At 36.5% G+C, this 22,638-nt stretch overlaps 3 protein-coding genes across 3 annotated transcripts in view; 1 reads left to right on the top strand and 2 right to left on the bottom strand.

The window, feature by feature from the left end:
- Positions 1–2,265, bottom strand: part of LOC105398016 (liprin-beta-2) — a 44,039-nt gene extending 41,774 nt beyond the window's left edge. The window contains exon 1 of the mRNA XM_048625166.1: positions 1,988–2,265. Coding sequence (XP_048481123.1) covers positions 1,988–2,096 — 109 coding nt within the window. The 5' untranslated portion in view covers positions 2,097–2,265. The remainder of the gene's footprint in view (positions 1–1,987) is intronic.
- A 2,072-nt stretch (positions 2,266–4,337) lies between these two features.
- Positions 4,338–22,588, bottom strand: LOC105398020 (zinc finger protein ztf-16). The gene is made up of 13 exons (XM_048625032.1): positions 22,414–22,588; positions 21,896–22,069; positions 21,565–21,748; positions 21,213–21,367; positions 19,485–19,677; positions 18,397–18,860; positions 15,957–16,051; positions 12,326–12,408; positions 10,129–10,643; positions 9,549–9,865; positions 7,344–7,471; positions 6,407–6,589; positions 4,338–6,064 (listed from the first exon to the last, which is right to left on the bottom strand). Exons 1-13 carry the CDS (start codon positions 22,449–22,451, stop codon positions 5,831–5,833), a joined length of 2,763 nt encoding a protein of 920 aa, XP_048480989.1. The 5' UTR covers positions 22,452–22,588; the 3' UTR covers positions 4,338–5,830.
- LOC105398019 (transmembrane protein 184C) lies at positions 13,442–17,518 on the top strand. The gene is made up of 6 exons (XM_011570070.3): positions 13,442–14,050; positions 14,180–14,419; positions 14,690–14,971; positions 15,164–15,266; positions 15,890–16,064; positions 16,720–17,518. The coding sequence occupies exons 1-6, from the start codon at positions 13,788–13,790 to the stop codon at positions 16,989–16,991; spliced, it is 1,335 nt and encodes a 444-aa protein (XP_011568372.2). The 5' UTR covers positions 13,442–13,787; the 3' UTR covers positions 16,992–17,518.
- Positions 22,589–22,638: the final 50 nt, after the last annotated feature.

The raw sequence follows: 22,638 nt of genomic DNA on the forward strand, positions 1-22,638 counted from the left end.
GGAGTTGTTGACCTTTCTAAATATTTTCATATCATCAGCGAATAACAAATAATTCGAATATTTAAAGCAGATGTCAATGTCGTTGATGAAAATGATAAAAAGTAGAGGCCCTAAAAGGGATGCTTGAGGGACGCCTGATGGAACGCTTCTCCAAGAGGAGGTAAACCCGTTGAGCACTACAGCTTGGTTTCGATTATTCAGATACGAGCCAAACCATTTCAGTAAATCTCCACTTACTCCAATAAGTTTAAGCTTTTTTAGAAGCAAATTGTGGTCTATACGATCGAAGGCCTTACTATAATCAGTGTAGATTGTAGCGACCTGATTATTATTGTCCATCTCTTCAGTAACAAAATCATTTAATATAATTAAATTGGACACAGTGGATCGCCCTTTAAGAAAACCATGCTGAGCATATTTTTTTCTTATTGTGCAGATGTTATTTCTATGTATTACAATGTTTTAATGTATGAAAGATACACTGATGTAGATCCTGGGCTTGATTCCCAGGCAGTCCATACCCTTAAAAGACATGTAGTATGTTCGTTGAATTTCAACAACATATTTTGTATCAAAAGTGTATTTTTTTTATTTTATGTTGACCTTTTTTAGATACTTCATCAGTAGTATATTCAGTATTGTCGTTATCAAATGTTCTACTGGGAAATTAGGGTGGCTGAACATGTAGAATCATCCAAATATTAACAGACCAATAAGCATTGCACTGTTTTTGCTTTTAAGGCTATTGCTAATAGAACAGACCTATAATACACTCACAAGCAATGAAAACATTCCAGTGACAATAGCACATAAAATTTCCACTCAACTGAAAAGGGTAGCTTAATTTTATAATCTTTATAATAATTTTTAAAATTGTTTTAAAAAATTCAGACCACATTGTGTAGGCATTTTGTAAGTGGAACTTTTCATTGCTTGTGAGTGTCTTTTTAAAAGACTTAAAAAAAATAGGAGGTTCTCAATTCGTTGGGATCTTTTTTTTTATATGTTATGTATGTTCACCAATTACTCTGCCGTTTTATGGTGTAACATAGATTATGACAAAACGTTACAGATCAGTACAGCAAGCCAATGTGCTTGCAGTATAGTGATTTCCAGTTAACCTTAAATAATATAATACAGGCAACTCCTCACGCCAATTGCCGAATTTACAAAATCAGCAACTTGGGAAACCAGTCTGCTATTACTATCACAGTCAAATCCATTTCTACAAAGGAGAAATGCACAATGACTTTCCGAAGTGGATGCTTTAGAATATTCCTTACCTAGATAAAAGATACCTTGACATTCCAGCAGCTGCAAAAAATACTGCAGTTCAGGATAAGGCACAATTTATTATTATATGGATAACATTTTTGTGAAAAGATATGTTATTAAAATTATCTTCTCTATCACCCAGAAAGTTGATTGCACCACATTCATACCAAAAAGGGGGCTAGCTTGGGTACTTATGACTAACTACCTTTAGTACAACAGTTGAGTCTTTCCTTATCTCGTTAAAAATGATATTATTGGATCACAACAATTTGGTAACTATCTATCAGCCTCACCTATTACCTCCAATTTTAAAAAAACCTTTACATTTGCGTTTGGAACCAGTAATATGAAAGAGAGATAAATGTGTATATCATAATAATTACATAGATTTGTGGTTATTATTTCTGCTTTCTGGTAATTGTCCCTGCTGAGGGACGTCAGGATGGATGTATGTATGTATGTAATTCTGCTTTCATCAGAGTCAACAGGTGTTACTCCATATTATTCACATTCAAAAAGTGATAGTGTCTATGAGAGGACCCTCTAATAAGATTAAACAATCAACAATTTAATTGAATGCTAGCAGTAGAAAGAGGAAGTGAAGACCCAAATAATCATTGAACTGAAGCAAAAGCAGTATGTTGCAGAGCGATCGCGTTCCGTACACACCACATGTTTGATTACAACAGATAATGCCCGTTTGTTTGCTTACCGGCTATAATGCCATCCATCTGCAACAGTGCAGCCTCCAATAACTTGGCAGGGTCTGATTCCGACGAAGTTGGATTATTGTCTCCATCAACTTCCGTGGATTTTCCCATTACACTGCCAGTTCGTTAGTTTTTATTGTAATGTTTTTCTCATAGGATTACTTGCACTTTCACCACTTCACTTGTTATAAAGAAAACAGCGAAAAAGTTAACTTTTATTCGAAAACTTTGATTTGACAAGGCAAATTGACGCGCTCACGGGCAAATTCATATGTCAAAAAAGTCGTGGTAGCGCGTTGTTCACAGAACAATATTATGAAAGCTCGGAATAAAAACAGTTACTCCATGCAACTGTACAATAGATGGCGTTGTTGTGTTAAGTTTGAATTTTATGTTTTTCACTACAACCACTGCAACGCTTACAGGCTTGTTTGTTATGTATAAATCATCAGCTACATCTTCATAAAAATAATCCTGACACCGCGGGTACTGTACGGATTGTTGCATGCACTGCTCACATCTTGTTTGGCCATGAACGGGCGGTTTTATAATTTTTCTATCTATGCTGTGTACCCATACTTCCTTTAAAGAGACCATGGTAATGCCCACAGACTTGTATTTGAGGTAGGTAATGCCTTATGATTACCCAATTGTGGTGTTCGATAGGAGTTTTCCCGAGTGACGTATCAACTGTTCCTACTACTTTGTATAGGTCATACGACTGCTTCTTACGCTATTCCGACTGGTAGGTGTAGGAAGCATAGAATAATAAGTACAGTAGTAGTACTAGTACTCGTTATTCTATGGTAGGTAGTCCTTTTAGCACGGTGACCAACCGCTAACCGTGAGACAGCTCCAGTGTTTGCCAACGACTCCGTGGTAAACACATTTGATGCAATCTGAATGTTCTAATATATGCTTCTAATCATAGCAGGTACAATATAATTAAAAGTCAACATTTATAGTTAATATTTTATTAGACCCATTACCAAATTATAATTAAATAATATAACTACATACTTGGTAATAAACATATATATTATATATATAATTATATATCTATTAATCATCATTACATGATCATAAGAACAATCTCTATTAACTGCAAATAAACTTTTCATAAAAACAAGCAAACAGCCATATTGCAAATATTTTTATGTGTAAATACTCTCTTTATATGACTTTCTACCACATAAACACACGTCTATTATACAAAATATGTTTAAACGATTTCAAAAACAGTAGATACTTTGTCATTTTATGTACTGATCTAAGGCACAATCTGCAAAAACTTGATATAGTAACTATCACTCGTCGTTTTTTACTGGTTCTTCCCGAATAAATAACCCTTTACTTACATTAGTAAAATATGATATCTTAATTTAACATTATCGTAATTAGTTTTTAATAATATATAATAATAATTGATTTAACAGTAAAATATCAACGATGTTTTCAAACCATCTACAGCAACAATTGCTTTCAACCATTTTATTTAACTAAGTACCTTACACATTACAATAGACGCAACAACTTAAAAAATAAATAAAGTTGGTAAGCTGTATTTTGGTATGAGGGTAAGGATTGGATAAAATAAAATATTTATAAAAGGTCAAACAGTCGAACTATTAATTCGCTATAAAGCCTACTAAGTAAGCTATTTGCTCTCTTATGGATGGAATAACTATTACCTAATATTCTTGATTCCTCAACAGAGTCAACAAAGTTTGCAAATAATGAACATGTATACAATGATACTTAATGTATTTCATAAATACCTATACTCAAAAACATTAAATCGGAAATATTTTTTAAAGTCAATTAATACTCTTAAAAGCACAATGAGCAGAATTTACATAATTCATATTATCATGTAAATATATTATAATAACGTTTAAGTAGATTAGCTATATTTTAAACTCTGCAATTTCTCAAACAGTATATATTTTTATAATATATATCTATATATATTTGCTCTTAATTATTAAAATCTATAAAATATATTACTCTATTAAATATTAAAGGCAATATCTATGTTAGATATGGACGGATTTTTAAGGCGCCCAATAGGGTTACCGATTATTTTTCTTAAGTATACTTAACATAATGCTATCTTTACAAGTAGATTAAACAGTGGTGTAACGACAGAGACCAAAACATGTATAATGTAAACATCAAGTCAATACCAACAATGAAGCAGCATAATAAAAATATCTATAAATAAATATTAAAAATTGTTTTAGGTAACTCACGGACGGCCTACCGCTAACACCGACTACTAATCCTAGCAAGAACAAATTAACAAGAAAACAAACAAGTTTGTATACACCTTCGTTGGTAAATCATTAAGTTCCTTAAGTTCCATCTAAGTCAATTTTGTAAAACTTAACAGGCAAGACCACAACCGATAATAAGTACTTTCTTAATTAACTAAAGGAATGTAAATAACGTCAAATTTAAATAAAAAGTAAAGATGGAACTCCTCTGACCAATTACGCAAGTAAAGCAATGAAAAATACGAGTACCACATGAAATAAGTACATATTTCCTCTTAATTCTAATTATATCTAACAAAACCTATTTTAACAGCACACAATATATAATTATTTTATTCGTATTATATAAACTGTAATTTTCACTTCAGGCCATCAATCTTGTATTAGTATGTGTTTGGACACCGTGTACTGTATTTTTAATAGTTTATGTCTGAGTTAGACAATCGAAGTATGTATTATGCTTTTGTGCGTGATAAAAAACTTGGATGCTCTTTACTGATTCATTGAGCTTGATTGAGCAATATTTATAAATATACTGGCTCAATTGAAGTTTACTTTACATAAATAAAAACATTGTTTTATAACGAGACACAGCGAAAAAAATTAAGTACATTTTCTGAAATAAGAACAAACACGAACAACAAAAATATAACTACATTTAACACCTTAGTCGTGGACTTGCATTACATGCATTTAAAAGAGAAAAATAAATAATAAAAAGGAATGTAGAATTTAAAATTCACGTCTCTCTACAAAATCACAATAATCATAAATCACGGATTTTAAATAGGCTATGCCTTTTATATTTTTTAAACAGGGAAAAATATGTAAAAATATATTAATTTGTACACTCTCGTAATTAGGTTACAATAAAAGTTTGTAAAATTCACTATCGCACCAAAAATACTCTATAGGTATCATTTTAACAGTTTTTAATTAAGTACGAAATAATATAACTTCTTTGAGATACGTCCTCAACAAGTAAGTAGTCACCTTATTCCCCACCAAAGACTCAAATCTTACTACGCAATGGTGCATTGTATAAATCTCACATTACGGAATGTATAGTCTCAATTTGGAATGTATAAATGTTCAAATTAGATTATGTTAATCTCGATGTTTTAATAAGTTAAATTTTTAAATAATATTATGTTTTAATTTAAATATCCACCATCTCATTAAACTAAACCCAAATGTGTATAATTTCTAAGCTAACCATATAAATAAAAAAATGGTTTATAAAACCACTACAACCACCAATAACTTGATTTTGCACTTCTATCAAAAGTGCCTTCGGGGGGACGTTCAGCGTATAGCAAAGTCGAAGTCACTTCCACCTCACTAAGTGCACATTACCTAATAAGTTACCTACAATTAAAGTGAAATAGTCGAAAGAGTTAGGCTAACAGAAAGTGAACGCGTCTACCAGCGCTGTAAAACTTACAAACGAACGGAAACGGTGAAGTACCTTCGAAGTGCTACGTACGTACTACGCGTGTGTGCAGTTACGTGATAGTGCGTCGCCGAACCCGCTCGTCAGTGGCTGTCGAGCGGCCCCCCGGCAAACAGTCATTGGTGGCTCTTGCTGAGCAGATGCGAGTTGAATTCGTACACGTTACAGCACTGTTCGCCGCAGATGTTGCACTTCCACGGGTTGGAGTCGCAGTGGCAGCCCTTGTGCAAGAAGTAGAGCGTGGAGTCCGGGAACGTGATGGAACAGAAGGTGCAGACGAGTGAGGCGGGCAGGAGAGCGGCGTCGCCATGCGTCGATGTGATAACGCCGCCTTCCGATGGTGAAGCCCTCTGGAATTTGAGGATTGGACTGTGTTTAAGACAAGAGGTATGTTGAACAGCCAGTTCAAAGTAAGGAATAAAAAAGAGTTTTAATTTATTGTGAGCAATGACGCTCCTAAGGAGAGGTATCTTCAGCAGAAGACGATTATGGGATTATGATGATGACACCAAAAATATTATAACAAAACCCCGATAAAATCTTCCAAATACCTTTATCAGTACCTAGATAACAGTACAATAAAAAAAACTAAATTAATTCGGTCAACCTCTACGAAGCTACAGACAGACAATCAAACCAACACAACAGCCCAATCCATTCAGTCGAGTGTTAATACTTTCAATAAAACTTACATTAGATCCCCTGGCGCGCCCTCTAGCGGAGATGCGGCGCCGCAGATCCTCCCTGAGCAAGCTCTTCAATGGGGATACCTTGATCATGGACGACAGACTCGAGGAGACGTTGCGCTTGTCCCCGTTGGCTTCGCCATCGCCGTCGCGATCACCGTTACCCGAGTCGTCTTGGTTGTTGGGCTCCTGAAATCCAACCGTGGGGTTAAAGTTGACTTTTTCTTGATGAGAGCTGGGTGCAAAAGTTCTAAAGTGTGAGTATTTTTGGGAGTACGCGATGCATTGAAAGTATTACCATTTTGGAGGTGTGGATCTTAAATTTTGTATTCGGAATCGAATCGAATAGGTGCTGTATGTTCGACGTCTGTCTGTAGCTTCGATACGGATCGACAAAGTTGAATGCTATTTGAGAGTTGTTCTAATCTCGCATGAATAATCATGATGGGAAAGTCTGAAAATATTTATGACGAACCATGTCAACTAAGTTATTTATAACGAAAACAATGGTGAGAGTGGTGAGACCTTGACAAAGGTGAGGTGGCCTGAAGGATAATTTAAAGTTGATTTACAAAGTCTTCGGTCTTTTTATTTGCGTGTGGGTGACAAAAATTAGAGGGACGGTTTGTCACAGTGATCACAGAAATATGGTGTCCACCATCAGATCAGCCCATCTGTCACTCACATAATTTCAGTCCGGCCCGCCTTGCCGGTGGAAAACAACATTTAGGCAGTCAGATAAGCGTCAGTCACAGACTGACCTTCTGTGTGGCCCTTGAATCAAATGTGCAAGGTAAAAGAAGCGAGAGCACAATGAGGAAGTTGTGGCTACATATGAGAATGGGCGGGAGTGGCCAGCGTAACAGCTGTAGCGCTTGAGGAAGAATAGACTCCTCTCTACCGCCAACCTCCAGTAGTGGACAGTCACTTGATAAATCGTTACCTGCTTGATGGGTATGAGTGTGATGGAGGGCGTGATGCTGGCGGGCACGCCGGCGGGCAGCGAGCTGCTGGCCACGGCGCTGTCGCCGGACTGCGGCGAGCGCGGGCCCGACCCGTTCATGCACGATTCTGGAAGATACACATACGAGTAAATAAATATACTCTAACCGCCAGTTTCAATAACTATCTACCGATGACTGGTAGTTACTTTCATACGATTTTGACAGGTCGTAACTTTGAATGTGTCAAAATAGTATGAAAGTATACAGGGTGTCCCAAAAGTCAACGTCATCCCTTAAAGGGTTGATAGGTCAGCTCATGAGAGGCCAGAATATCACAATATGACCTTAGTAAATACTCTATAATTTTCGAGATATTGACACTTTTATAAATTTGCTGAAAATCGACACCTTGGATCAGCTTTTGCGTGCCGCCGGTACAAAAATCCATATTGTTAGCGCTTGTTTGGTGTTGCATCACCCTGTATAGCCCTGCTATTGATCGCAGTCAAAAAAAATATCGAGTAATGCTGTATGTTTAAAAAAAAACACGGTTTTCAAAGTCATAAAAGGTAATCGTATTTTTTTATAAACAACTTTGACTCTACATACTGTTAAAAAAATATACCAAGCAAACCTGGCACCTTATTTGAAAAGATTGCTCATTTAATGCAGTTTTCAAAATGGTATGAAACGTTGCTATTGTTTCAATTAACAAAAAAGTTATTGCTATTTTAGTACAAAGCGACCTCGATGTAAAATTGTTTGAAGGAAATTTATCTGACTGAATTTATTAGGGGTAAGTCATGTTGGAATGAGTAAAAGTAAAATAGGTGGTGTGGCCGGGAGTGGGAAAAGAGATATCGTTGTCACAGTTAATAAAAAAAACGCATTTTGAATATCTTTCTCGAAAAAAGTGGACTATAGCACCTCCACATTCCCCATAAATGTACCGCATGGTAAATTACATTGCTGAGTAGTGCTAATGTGTGATATTGTACAAGTAAAACGCTACATGTGTATGTACATTGTACACCCACAGTATCCTAAAAAGGGACAGATCAGTTTGTCATTAACATTACCTCTAATTACTTGTTATTTATTTTAAAGTTATTGTTAAACAAAACTCTTAAAATTATGATTATGACCATTAATGAGCATTATTTTTTGCTGATTATGTACTTAATATAATAATGTGGTGTTATAATTTTGAGAAATAAAAATTAAAGTCAATAAATGTTTGTTTTTTTAAATAAGGTGTAAAAAACGCAAAATATGTTTTATAAGAGTTTGGTAAGTTTTTTCTTAGCTATTTTTGCCACATCTATGTTGCCACGGCTGACCCCACCACATATTTTACTTTTACTCATTCCGACATGACTTACCCTTAATAAATTCAGTCAGATAAATTTCCTTCAAACAATTTTACATCGAGGTCGTTATGTACTAAAATTGCAATAACTTTTTTGTTAATTGAAACAATAGCAACGTTTCATACCATTTTGGAAACTGCATTAAATGAGCAATCTTTTCAAATAAGGTGCCAGGTTTGCGTGGTATATTTTTTTTTACAGTATGTAGAGTCAAAGTTGTTTATAAAAAAATACGATTACCTTTTATGACTTTGAAAACCGTGTTTTTTTTTAAACATACAGCATTACTCGATATTTTTTTTGACTGCGATCAATAGCAGGGCTATACAGGGTGATGCAACACCAAACAAATTCTAACAATATTGATTTTTGTACCGGCGGCACGCAAAAAACTGATCCAAGGTGTCGATTTTCAGCAAATTTATAAAAGTGTCAATATCTCGAAAATTATCGAGTTTTTACTAAGGTCATATTGTGATATTCTGGCCTCTCATGAGCTGACCTATCAGCCCTTTAAGGGATGACGTTGACTTTTGGGACACCCTGTATAACTACCAGTCATCGGTAGATAGAGTTATTGAAACTGGCAGTAAGTGGCGCTATTGGTAGTCCAGGAGAACACTATACTGCCTATGTCTGCTCCACGCCTGATGAGGTAGGCTAATGTGCATACTTACACTTTTTAACTAGAAATGTATGAGGAGACCAGACAACTTCAACCACAGTGTAAGATCTTTCGACTTGTTTTTCAAGATCTAGTCATTTGAACTCTAAACACAACAAAAACTAATTCTCAACTACCTATGTATCACAATAAAAGCAAAAGACACAAACCCGATCCAGAATTCCCATGATGGTTGGACTGCCCAGGCGAGAACGTTTCGTTATTATCCGCCATTGAGATCTCCACGTGCGGTGTCAAGTAGTGCATGGGCGGGGTCGCATTGTCCACGGATCTGGCTCCGTTGCTGTCTCCACTGTCAGAGTAGGCCGCTGCCACTGAGACTGAGAGCCCGGAGCTTAGAGCCCCGAGGGCACTGATAGCGCTGGCGTCCATTGACCCGTCGGCGTATGCAGCGTTGGCTATGCCCGCGGCTAGAAGAGATACGGAGTTGTTCCCTGGACCTGGGTTGTCGAGGTCTATGCCGTGTCTGCAAACAAAAGTTATGTTCATACATTCTGTCTAGGAATACAAAATGGTGGTATGGTTGGTATAGTTGGTGGATAGGCAGGATGAAGTATCTAAGAGGCAGCCATTTTACAATAATCGGCAATAATGCGAGAAGCTTCCCTAATACAATAACTGCTGACATCTTGGGTTGATCGTAATCGATGGAAGGAACCTCACACATCACCGACAAAGTTGACAATATTAATTTTTATTCATAAATAATCAATGAGTATCCCAACTCACCTGTTGAAGAAGTGCACCCGTAGACTCTTCATTGTCTGCGCGCGGTAGCTGCACAGAGGGCACGTCTTGACGAGGTCGTGCTGACCCACATGCTCGTTCTGAAAGTGCGCGCGCATCGCGATCTGCCGCTGGAACCCGCGGTTGCAAATAGGGCAATGGTACGGCAAGCTTTTAGTATGCGTAGTGAAGTGCTCAGCCAAGTGATCCTTGCGGAAGAATCTCTTCTGACACACGCGACACTCGTACGGTTTAACCCCTGTGTGCCGCATTTTGTGACGGCGCATGTTCGCGCCGTTCGAAAACTTCATGTTGCAGACATCGCACTCGAAGAGCTTCCTGTGAGGCCGCGGCTCCGCATTCTGTGCCGCCACGTTGTTGTTGTCGGGGGAACACTGCGCCATGTGGGTGGACAGGGAGCGACTGCTGAACGTCGTGAAACTGTTGCAACTGTTGCATTTCAGAACTGTGCCGCCTCTTTTTGGGTTCTCCTCTTTAATGACTGGCGTTGTGGGAATCTGTAAGTGGAAAGGCGTAATTGAATGCGCTATTAGGGATTTTCTGGGAATTGAAGTGCTGTTCATAAATTAATGACTAGGCTAGGTTAATTAGGGCAAATGATTGATTCCCTAATTTACTTTAAATGGGAACCACATTCATGGTCTGCTCTGTATCATTAAAGAAGCAATAACTAGATAGTAATTATAGGAAATTTATAAATAATATTATAAAAAGTACTATAAAACTTTTAATGCTTCTAAGACCCAATTCTGATGGCAAAAAAAATATTTAACACTGCTTAGCTCAACTCTTTTTTTAATAAGTATTGATAATTAATTCACATAGTACCTAAGTACCTATGTCAGTGCAAGAAAGGAGCCTCTTTAAGTGATGTAGAGTCCAACAATGCTTACTTTGAAATGGGCTCACAAAAGGAGGTTTTTATTATTATTTATGTATAATTATTTATTACAATATGTATTTCTTTTACAGTCAAAAGCAAAGAAACTGACGCACTTACAAAATTTGATCCTAAATAGCCTCTTCAAAAAAAAACATTTCATAGGAAATTAGAACAAAATGTTTTTGTTTTTAGTTGGTGATATTCTGGCGCGCGTTTTAAAAATGTGGTGCTTTTCTCACTGGAACTTTTTAGAACTCTGTAACTTTATGGCACATGAGTGTATTAAAAAAAATGGTGCCCCCACTTGTTTCTGTTTGCAAAGTTAAAAATCAACACTGTAGTTCATTGTCCAGCCCATCCTGGGCCATTGGCAATTGACACTATTCTGACTGGTTAAAGCCGAGTTGCAGAAAGGATCTTCAGATAATGTAGAGCATTAAATTTAAGTCTGTATCTGTCTGTCTGTATACTGTCAAAGCAAGGCAGAAATACATTTAAGCTCAACATTAGCTTAATGTTCCTTTCTGAGTTACAACTCAGTGTCACACTAAGAAGATCTAACAGTGCTAAATTTAAAATTGGTGCCTTCGGAATAGCTACCACTGTCTATTTTCTAACATCTACATTTCAATTTGTGTAAATTGATTATGGTTTATTTGTGTAAATTGGATATGCATAAGATGTCTATTTATTTTATTTTCAAAAGCTTTAGAAAAGTACAACATCAACCCTTAATTGTTAAAACATTATGCATGCCCAATACCTGCTAATAAGTACCTTCACTACCAAGAAGCTATATTTCATGTTGATCATACTGTGCTTTGAATATTGCCTTGATCTATCAGTCAGTCATCATCATTATCCATTGTACCATTTCATCATCTTCATACATTCATAATACAGATTTAAAAAATAATTTGAAAATTACAGTAACTACATCAGACTACAGGTAAGTACATCAGTAAATTGACTAAAAGACAATACCACATTACAGTTAAGAACTAATTCATAAAGGTATCATTAATTACTTACCTATAAGCACAAAAAAATAATAACAGTAAATCTAGCATAGAATAGTTACCTACCACAGAATAATGTTACTTTGTTTGTTAAAATATTATCTACAACATACTTTATTTACAAAATTAATATACTGTATAAATTTTATTAGGTGCTAGCCAATCTAAGGTGTACAAAACAGACACCAAACAAAACATATGAGCATCAATTGACAAAACAAACAGTGGCTATGAGCCTACCTATAAATTATTCAATGCAATACATAAAAGGACTAACCTGATCACTTTTGCCTGTAGAAAGATTAGGCGACACAGTGCCTGAATCGGCTTCAGTTTCACCTTTGGATGACATCACATCAGCAGGTCATGGACTTTCTGGACATACCTCCTCCACTTCACTCACTGAAACATTATGGGGAACAACTGAATACAACTGCAAACAAAACACGATCCGAAACAGCGAGACACGACGAACCTACTTTACGGGAACTGTGGACGTACACATCACTTGAATCTCGAGAATGGCGAGGTGACCCATTTACGTAAACATTCGAATTATCGACTCCGTAATATTAACAGGTATAAATGTTATCACTCTCCTCTATTTACGAAACAAGTCACTTATTCGAATATAACAATAAAGTAGAGACACGACAGCAAACTAAAAACTCACGTTAACTTCATACGTCGACAGTACAGCGGTGTTTTAGGGAGAGATCGCTATGTGGCCTAATTCGATGCTCGGAACTCGATGCACAAAATTCGTGTTACGCGTGTAACTGTAAATCCACAAATTGGGTAAATTCTCACGATAGACTTCACCTACTTAAAATTAAACACTTTTAGTTAAACTTAAACCTATCATAAATTAAATTTAAACTCATTTTGAGTTTGATGTTGGCCCGTAATCCAGTTACACATACACAGAAAACTCAGAAAAGTACAAAACCAATGAAACTACACACACCTTTGCATCTAGGTATTTCAAGTTTCCAGCAAATCAGCGGTTTGATAAAGCGCTACACGAATGTATCTGTGAACAGGTACAATATGACAGATGTAGCTGCAATAGCTTTTGAAGTTGCGAGAGAGGATGACGATGACGTATTCTTTTCGCGACTGGAAATTAATCGGGAATAGAAGACGGGAGATTTGAGAATATTTTATTATTTACTATTCAGTTCAAATACTACTATGATTCAGTTTACTTGATTTATAGTATCAATTTATCAAATAAAGTTTACGAAGTCATATAACAAATTAAAATGCGCGTGTTTTAGCGCCAAAAGTTTTTTTGTCATGTCAGTATCTCAGAATAAGGTATATTTCGAATATTTATTGTCTATGATCATGTTCACAGATTAAGTTCGAGTGACTGACGTCACGTCAATTCATGACAGTGAAATGATGACAGAAAACACAAAAAATCAACAGAAAATACAAAACTACAACTGAAAACAAAAATAATTAAAACCAACAAATAAGTGTTTATAAGTTCATAATAATATATTGATAGAATATAATACAACTATGTTTATATCTTTACTGTGTTTATGAGTTGTTAAAGACTGTCGGTGTTAGAACTTGGAAGCTTCTTTAGATTTGGCTTCTCAGGGCAGTGTCCGATAACTGGTTTTAATAGGATGAAAGCTCACCTATCTTTGTAATGATAATACTAATCTAATTTAGAGCTACGGATGTTAATAAATATTGACTGTACTGCTATGTGAACCTACAAGATGTGTTCTACTTCAGTGTTTTCCTTCTTTAGTCAGTGGAGGCTGTGGATCAGGCCATTCTTGATTGCACTTTATGTGATCCTGATCATAGTTCTAGTTCCAATACTAATCGTCAAATCAATAAACAATGGCTTCAAGAAATCGGACCAAGGAGCTTTAGTTGGTGGGGCATTTGTTCTCTTAGCTTTGCCAATATCCATATGGCAAATTATACAACATATTGTACACTACACAAAGCCCTCTTTGCAGAAGCATATTATAAGGTTAGCAGGATTGTTGAAAGTATATTCATAAATTATAATAATTATTAATACTATAATAAGTATTAATCCATAATACTTACCTAATTGCAGTATTTGCAGTTAAATAATGACTGTCTTAAATATTTTCAGAATATTATGGATGGTGCCAATTTATGCCCTGAATGCTTGGATAGGATTGATGTTTCCAGAGCAGTCTATCTATTTTGATGCTCTCCGTGAATGTTATGAAGCTTATGTGATTTACAATTTCATGAAATACTTATTGAATTACTTGAATGAAGATCAAGATTTAGAGGCAGTTTTGGAAACAAAGCCACAAATCTACCACATATTTCCATTGTGCTGCTTGTCACCATGGGAAATGGGCAGGTACTTATCTCTTTATCTACTACATTTATGTTACTATTTGATAAGCTAATTAAATAATGTTAGTTGATTGAAATTCAAACCATGTTAAGTTTACCTACTTATGTAAAAGTGAAAGTTACCTAACATTAATTTGAATCACCTTTTGGAATGAATCTTAAAACTGGCTTAATTTTTAAATGAGCATTATCATAACAATTTTTTTCTATTATAGCTGTTTTAAGAACCATGTTGATTTTAATTAAAAAAAAAAACTTTTTTAATCATTTACAGGGAATTTGTCCACAATTGCAAACATGGTATTCTCCAGTACACCGTGGTGAGACCAGTGACTACAGTGATCTCCATGATATGTGAGATCAATGGTGTCTACGGAGAGAGTGACTTCAGCCCTCGAGTGGCCTTCCCATACATGATCATTATAAATAACTTCTCCCAGTTTATAGCCATGTACTGCCTGGTTCTGTTCTATAGGGCAAACCGGGCCGAACTGAAGCCTATGAAACCTATTGGGAAATTCTTGTGCATCAAAGCTGTTGTCTTCTTCTCATTTTTGTAAGTTTCTATATTAAATTAATAAATAATGTTACTCTTTGATAAGTTAATTGCATTTGCAATGGTTTGAGCTGACTCATATAATATATATATTTTTTGAGATTGTGGCAAGGCTTATTTTTTGGCCTTGAGATTGTGGCAAGGCTACAGAGCTTGTGGAACTAATTTGGACTTACTTGTTTTTTTTTTCAGCCAAGGAGTTCTAATCAACATATTGGTATACTCTGGGGTCATATCCTCAATATTCGACATTGTTGATTCTGGAGAAATTAAAATTATATCTTCTGAGCTGCAGGTATGAAAAAAATATTTTATATTTTGACAAATTATTAAGGTATTTTTCTTATAGCATGATTTTTTTAATTCATCAGATCATTATAATTACAATATTTAGGCCTGGGCCCCATCGGTGCGTTGCGTCATCGCTGCCATAAATTGTTTAGGTATTTCTTTGGGACTTCGCGACGGAACGCACCAATGACGGCTCACCCTTGCATCACATATTGTAATTCTACAACTGAAATCAATTCGTAACAATAAATATGACACGCGGCATTTTTGTGGTTGGCATTGGCACATAATCATTATAGGTACATTCACAGTTTTGTGGTTTTCGTCAACAGTATTACATAATATTAGGTTATAAACCTGTTTGTAATGGCTGATCAGGGTAATGAACCATATAAAATGTAATAAAACCTAAGTAGGATCGGAAAACTGTATCCAAGTTCTTTAATTTATTTATGTAAGCATAATATATACCTACCAAAGTTAAGGTTCATATGTTAAGGTATTTTAATTTCCACTTCTATCAATTAATTATAATAAATATTCTTGACTAAGTATCCTTTTTAACCTATACCTAATTCAAAACTGCTACTGGATTATACCTCTAAATAAAACTCTTTCCCTTTGCAGGACTTTCTAATCTGCATAGAGATGTTCCTCGCAGCAATAGCGCACCACTACTCGTTTTCATACAAACCGTACGTGTCTCCGCTGGACCCGACGCCCTCGTGTCTCGGCTCCTTCCTCGCCATGTGGGATGTGTCTGATGTGAAGAGAGACATCTCTGAGCACCTTGGAGTTGTTGGTGAGTACTAGGGCTAGAATAAGGTGAATTGTTTATATAAGGTTATTATTGTTTTCGACCGGACGGACGGATGGTCCCGGGTTCGATTCCCGGCTGGGGCAGATATTTGTTTAAACAAAGATATTTGTTCTCGGGTCTTGGATGTGCCCGTAAAATGGCAATAGGCCCGCCCCCTATTACATTGGGACTAACATAACACTCTGGCGAAAAGTGGGTGCAGCAATGCACCTCTGCCTACCCCGCAAGGGAGTACATTAGTACAAGGCGTGAGTGCGTGTGTTTTTTTTATTGTTTTCGAGGTTTACATTCATTGGATTTGATCTATGAGAAGAACATACGATTCTTCTTATTGCCTAATAATCACATGCAATCTTAAGTCTGAGTTAATAGAGTATAATAAGCGGGTGAGTTGACAAAGTATAATTACTTACTTAACGCTGCACTCTTCAACATACAAGATGTGAGCTAAAGTGTAGTACATACTTTAGACAAAATAATATTCTTGTTACCAATAAGGTAAGGTATCATATTGACCCTATAGTGGTCAATCGTGTCACCAAGCTACATACGTGAACACACCAGTAACAGCATTTATGTATCATTCCCGCCAGCACAGGGCTTGTTCTAATTTAAAAAAACTAATTATTTTTTTCAGGAAGCTCATTCAGCCGACGGTTGCGAGGCAAGTCCATGTACACGATGGCTCGCGGCTACGACGAGAGCTCCCGGCTGATGAGCGACCCAGTGGCGCCCTCTACCTCCGCGCCCCCACTCACTGTGGACGTGGAGCCGCCGCCTGACCCTCGCGCCACCACCTACGGGTCCATAGACACCACCATGACTACTGGATCGACGAACTCTGATACTGAACCCTTGATCGACATGTCCGAAGACCGACCTCTGCCAAAGGATGACCCAAAAGCGTAATTTAGCTAGCGTAAGACGTGTACATAATTATGTTTCTTGTGATGGTTTAGTTGAGTATATTTCTGAACTTTAGTATTTTGTTTATGATGTTGTACTTATAGGTGTTAAAGTATTAATTCATGTAAAAGAGGTTGCGGGGTAGTCTTGTCACCTATAAAAGCATTTTCATACGACTTGTCGGTAGTAGAACCTCAGTGCAGAATGCGCCAAAAACTTATATTTAAGTATATTTTATGAAGCAAACCAGTTTTTTAGATGGAGGTTTTTAACTTATTGAGTTGCGACATAGTTGAGGTTCTACTGTACCTACATTTCAATATAACTTACATATGAGTACCATCTTTTTCGTCCTCTCCCTATGACTTAAACATGCATAATTTGTTGGTAAGTAATATCATAATATTATTATACAAGCTCTATTTTTATATTGTAACCTATTGCTGTGTAGCTGACATAACACATCACATTCCTAGTATATAATTATAACAAACACATACGCAAAACATATTATATTATAATGCACCGTTTTCTTTATTTTTATTTTATTCATAAAATGTATTTGTGATACGTGTAGAATATGAAAACTTTGTTTTGTATACATACTTACAAAGGAAAAGAATCGAATTGGTCTTTGATTATAGGTTGATTCTATAAATTGTAAACCATTAGACAGGATGGCCTTTTCAATCGGTAAGTAGAGAAAATGCTACATTTATCATCTTTACCAAAAATATAAGTTTGAGACTATTAGGCCATTCCGTATGTTTATATATTGAAAGCTTCTACGTATATTCATAAAATAACTAATATAAATAACGTGAGTAGTTTTCAAACATTAGTTGAAACAATGTTAAATTGGTAATTATAAAAAATACATATTGCAAAGCAATAGTTCATATTAATATTAAATATATAAAACCAGGATTTCGTTAAGTTTATGAAATAAAATTTTATACATAATATTTTCTTCTTTTATTTACGATATAACTTTATTGTCTTTCTTATGGTAGAAATATAATTCATAATTAAATAAGATATAAGTATAAATTTTTAATGCAGCCTCATAGTCTGATAAAATGTGTAGAACATCTACCGAGTATTTAACAATTCTTATTTATTATGCAAAAAATATATTTATCCTTAAAAGTACTTTGGTACCATTTGGCATGTACCGAGTTCAATAATTTCTTAAGCTATAAGCGGTGCTAGATAGTACATAGAAATTGAAAGTATTGCCTTAATAAATATCTGGGAAATTCAATTGGAATGATATAGTCTGTTATCACATTGACGAAGAGTAGTAGAAGATCTATAATGATATGAATGATCCACTTTGGCAAATAGTTATTTTAAAAGCATAAATAACCAATATTGGATTAAATTTGGACTCCTCTGAAAAACTCACGCCGAATGCAAGTGCTTTTTCTCTGACGTTTCAGATTCGGACTGACATAACTTGGAATATTCCAGTCCCGTCAGCCCTGCCTTCAAGCTATTCAACTCTATCTGGTTCCACAACGAACCCATCACAATACTGTAGAAGCACAAACCCGTCATACCAATCTTTATGACATCGCATAGTAAATTGTTCGGCCAAAAGCCTACAGTTCCTATGAGAAACATAAATAACAGCCCACCCCAGGTTAGGTAAACTTTCTTGGATCTTTTTATGGTGAGGGTAGCGTCTTCGCAGACAGTTATAGCGTCTAATATAGCTTGATACGGGGATGCCTTATCGCTAGTATTGATAGATTTTCCTTGTGAAGGCTGAAGTCGCAACTGCAAGCACACAGCGTTATGGTCGGAGTATGAGAACGTCTGTCCAGGCACTCTGTCCTCTAGGGGATTGCCGAAGTTTTCCACTTGCACCTGAAAAAGAGAGTAAACATATTTACTCATAGTTTACTCGTTTTTCAGTTTGTGTGTAGATTATAAATTGTCTACCCTTCTTCTGTGTGATAAATAATAAGATGTTATTGCGAATGTCCGTGAAAACCCTACAATAAATTAATCCTAACTAAAATTATAAATGCGAAAGTAACTGTGTCCGTCTGTTACTCTTTCACGCCAAAACTAGTGGACGGATTTGAATGAAATTTGGAAATTATGAGAAAGAACATAGGCTACTTTTTATCCCGGAATTCCCACGGGCAAACATTTTAAGGCGAAGCGAAGCTCGCGGGAACAGCTAGTAATACAAACAATAGTACAGAGTACACTCTACAAGTCTACATATGTACAACACATGCAGATAAACAATATGCAAATGCGGAGTCTATGGAGGTGGGAGTATACATATACAATTATATTCTATTCAATGGGGAAAGACCCCTTATTACATTTGAATAAGGGTAGTTTTTGTTTGTATCTTATGTCTTTCCCCGTGGAATGTTATATAGGAAGGAGTATACAGTCACAAAGAGTCTCCATCATTTTATTTCTTTATCTTTAGCCATAATACCTTCCTTATTTGAACTAAAACAAACTATCTACCTTCCAATCAGGCCTGCAATGGAACAGGATGTGGTCAATCCTCTTCCCATCAGGGCACTTTTCCACCATCTTGGGATTGGAGTAGCTGTTGTTGGCGCTGTCGCTGGTGCCTGATGCAGGCCTGACACTGGGGTCCCCGCATGCATAGTCCAGATCATACGGGTCTGCAAGTGCTGGCAGTTCACTTATTAGCCTGTAATTTTACACAAAAGTTAAAGTAAGTGTAGGTTCATCACATCATCATCATCATCATCAGCCAATAATCATCCACTGCTGGACATAGGCCTCTCCCAAGGAGCGCCACAACACTCGGTCCTCGGCCTTCCTCATCCAACCACTACCCGCCACCCGCCTAAGGTCGTCAGTCCAGCGGGCAGGAGGGCGTCCCACGCTGCGTTTGCCTGTTCGTGGTCTCCACTCGAGAACTCGTCTACCCCAACGGTTATCGGTTCTTCGGCAGATATGACCAGCCCACTGCCACTTCAGCTTGCATATTTTGACAGCTATGTCGGTAACCTTAGTCCTCTGACGGATAACCTCATTTCTGATACGATCCATCAGAGAAACCCCAAGCATAGCTCTCTCCATAGCACGCTGAGCGACTTTAAATCGGTGGACCAGTCCTACCGTCAGTGTCCACGTCTCTGCACCATACGTCATCACAGGCAGGACGCACTGGTTGAAGACTTTTGTCTTCAGGCTCTGAGGAATGGCCGAGGAGAATATATGACGAAGTTTCCCGAATGCAGCCCAACCCAGTTGGATGCGCCTTGCAGCCTCCTTGTCGAAGTTGCTTCTGCCTAGCCGAATAGTCTGCCCGAGGTAGACATATTCTTGCACAACTTCGATTGTTGCCTCACCAACGGCGACCGGCTCCGGTTTGATGTGAGCATTGTACATGACTTTCGTCTTGTCCAAGTTCATACCGAGGCCAACACGTCGGGAAGCAGCATTTAGGCCACTTAGCATCCAGCTGAGTTCCTGCAGAGATTCTGCCATAATAACGATGTCGTCCGCGAAGCGGAGGTGTGACATGTACTCGCCATTTATACATATGCCATGTCCTTTCCAGTCCAACGTCTTAAAGACATCTTCCAATGCATTGGTGAACAGTTTCGGAGATATCACATCCCCCTGTCTCACTCCATGTTGCAGTTGGATAGGTCTTGTCTTGTGGTCCTGTACTTGGACAGTCATAGTAGCGGCATTGTACAGACATCTGAACACCTCGATATAGCGCCAATCGATTTGGCATCTCTGCAAGGATCATCACACTGTATATTAATTTTAAAGATAAAAAACTCTTTATTGTACACAAACTGTATTCACATACAAATAACAGAAAATAAATAAACAGCACAATTGAAGGCCTTACAGTAAAAGTAATCAGTTCACACAAATGTTGTGCAAGGATTACCCACAATTGAAGAGCTGAATTAGCACCTCTACTGTCTGTCACCTACATGCTAAGATCATAATACACTCACGTGCAAAGAAACAGTTCCACTTTCAAAATGCAGACACCAAATGATCCCAATTGTTTTAAACAATTAATAGGATATTTGAACAAAATATTTTCATTTTTAGTTGGTAATATTCTGATGCATCGAAAAATGTACAAAAATATTGCAAAAGGCGCCATTCAGTTAGTTTTTTTCGTTAAGGAGTAATTAGGTGTTTTTATCACTGGAACTTTTTCATTGCCCGTGAGTGTAATTAATAATTTACCTAAATGACAAATCACCAGGCCCAGCATTCAGATCCCCAGCTAATATAGATATATCTGCTGGGGCTTTGGTGATGTTGACAAATTCAGCAGTTGAGTATGCTTGCAGGACTCGGTGTGCCAAGTAGATGTCATCTTCATGGTACTCAGCATGCAACTGTGAATGAAAAAATGTAGATATGTGAATTCCTAGGCATAGTTTGTATAGCAATATAAAAGGAGGTCAGATATTAATACTAATGATAGGCTTTGTCCTTATCAGTGTGAGATATTTAGAATCAGTAACTACAAAAGAAACTTACAATACTTGGTTTAAACAGGCATAAGAACAATAATATATCTTCCTTTACTCACATGGGTACAATAGACATTGATGATCTTGTCAGCATATTTGATGCGGCAGAGACCAACTCCTTTACCCCCAAACCAATCCCCATGGTGTACCTTATGGATGTATCCATTCAGAGGCCACTGATGGAAGAACACATCCTGGATCTGCCATTTTGAGAACACACACAGACCGGAGCCCAGGACTCCACTGAAAAAGGGTAAGTGAATAACTTTTTAAACCAAGATAAAGACTATGAGGACTTCTGGTGATAGCTTCTATTCGAGTTTTTGATTATGTGAGAATTATACAGTAAAAGTTGGTAGTGAATTAAAATAAGTGAAAGTAAGTAGGTACCTGTAGAAATAATGTGAGAAAGAGAGTGTTTCTTTGAGTTGTTCCTTGAGGTACAAATAGTCATCTTCACTCCATATCTCTTGAAGGCACACAATGTTGTGTCTGCTGTCACGCAGGTAGCTGGCAATCGCTTCTATTCTTTCTTTACGGTTCTTTGAAATGCCAGGAATGCCCCTAAAACAGTTTACAGAACAGTTAAATCAATGTATACACTCCTACTTAAATTCTATTGATATTTTAGGAACAAAGACAACTGGTTATCAGTTGGAAATAACTGTTGAATATAATGCTGATATTGGTTTTTAAATGGCATTTTTTTGTATTTAACTAGATAGTAGGTTATTAGGTAAGTAAGTAGTTATTAAATATATTTTTTGGTATCATTTAAATTTTATGAATATAATATGCAATACTAAAATGCACCGTAGTACCAACAAATCCAAGCGCCCTAATTTCTTTTTGAACCACGCTTATTGCTTGAAAATTAATTTTATAGTTACAAAAAGTATGAAACTTACCAACAATTTAAAGTAAAAATATTCAAAGGAAAATCCATTTTAAATAAATTATTAGCGCTACAAAGGAATATTTGCACCAGTCTCCACCAAGGCTGCTTAATTATTGCATGAAGAATAAAATTTATCTAATTTCATGAAAAATTAAGTCTGAAAGTCTGAACTGAAAATGAAAACATCACAATCACAAAAGCAAAAGTCAAAACAAACACATAAAACTACTCTGTG

This window comes from Plutella xylostella, chromosome 13, assembly GCF_932276165.1.
Source record: "Plutella xylostella chromosome 13, ilPluXylo3.1, whole genome shotgun sequence".
Taxonomy (NCBI): Eukaryota; Metazoa; Arthropoda; class Insecta; order Lepidoptera; family Plutellidae; genus Plutella; species Plutella xylostella.

Excerpts from the sequence above, each read along its gene's own strand:
- LOC105398019 (XM_011570070.3), top strand. The coding sequence starts at position 13,788 with ATGTGTTCTACTTCAGTGTTTTCCTTCTTTAGTCAGTGGAGGCTGTGG. Across the intron at positions 14,972-15,163 it reads GTTGTCTTCTTCTCATTTTT|CCAAGGAGTTCTAATCAACA; the intron begins GTAAGTTTCTAT and ends TTTTTTTTTCAG. Across the intron at positions 16,065-16,719 it reads TGAGCACCTTGGAGTTGTTG|GAAGCTCATTCAGCCGACGG; the intron begins GTGAGTACTAGG and ends TATTTTTTTCAG.
- LOC105398020 (XM_048625032.1), bottom strand. The coding sequence starts at position 22,451 with ATGGATTTTCCTTTGAATATTTTTACTTTAAATTGTTG. Across the intron at positions 21,749-21,895 it reads TTCTCACATTATTTCTACAG|TGGAGTCCTGGGCTCCGGTC; the intron begins GTACCTACTTAC and ends ACCCTTTTTCAG. Across the intron at positions 19,678-21,212 it reads CCTGGTGATTTGTCATTTAG|GCTAATAAGTGAACTGCCAG; the intron begins GTAAATTATTAA and ends GTAAAATTACAG.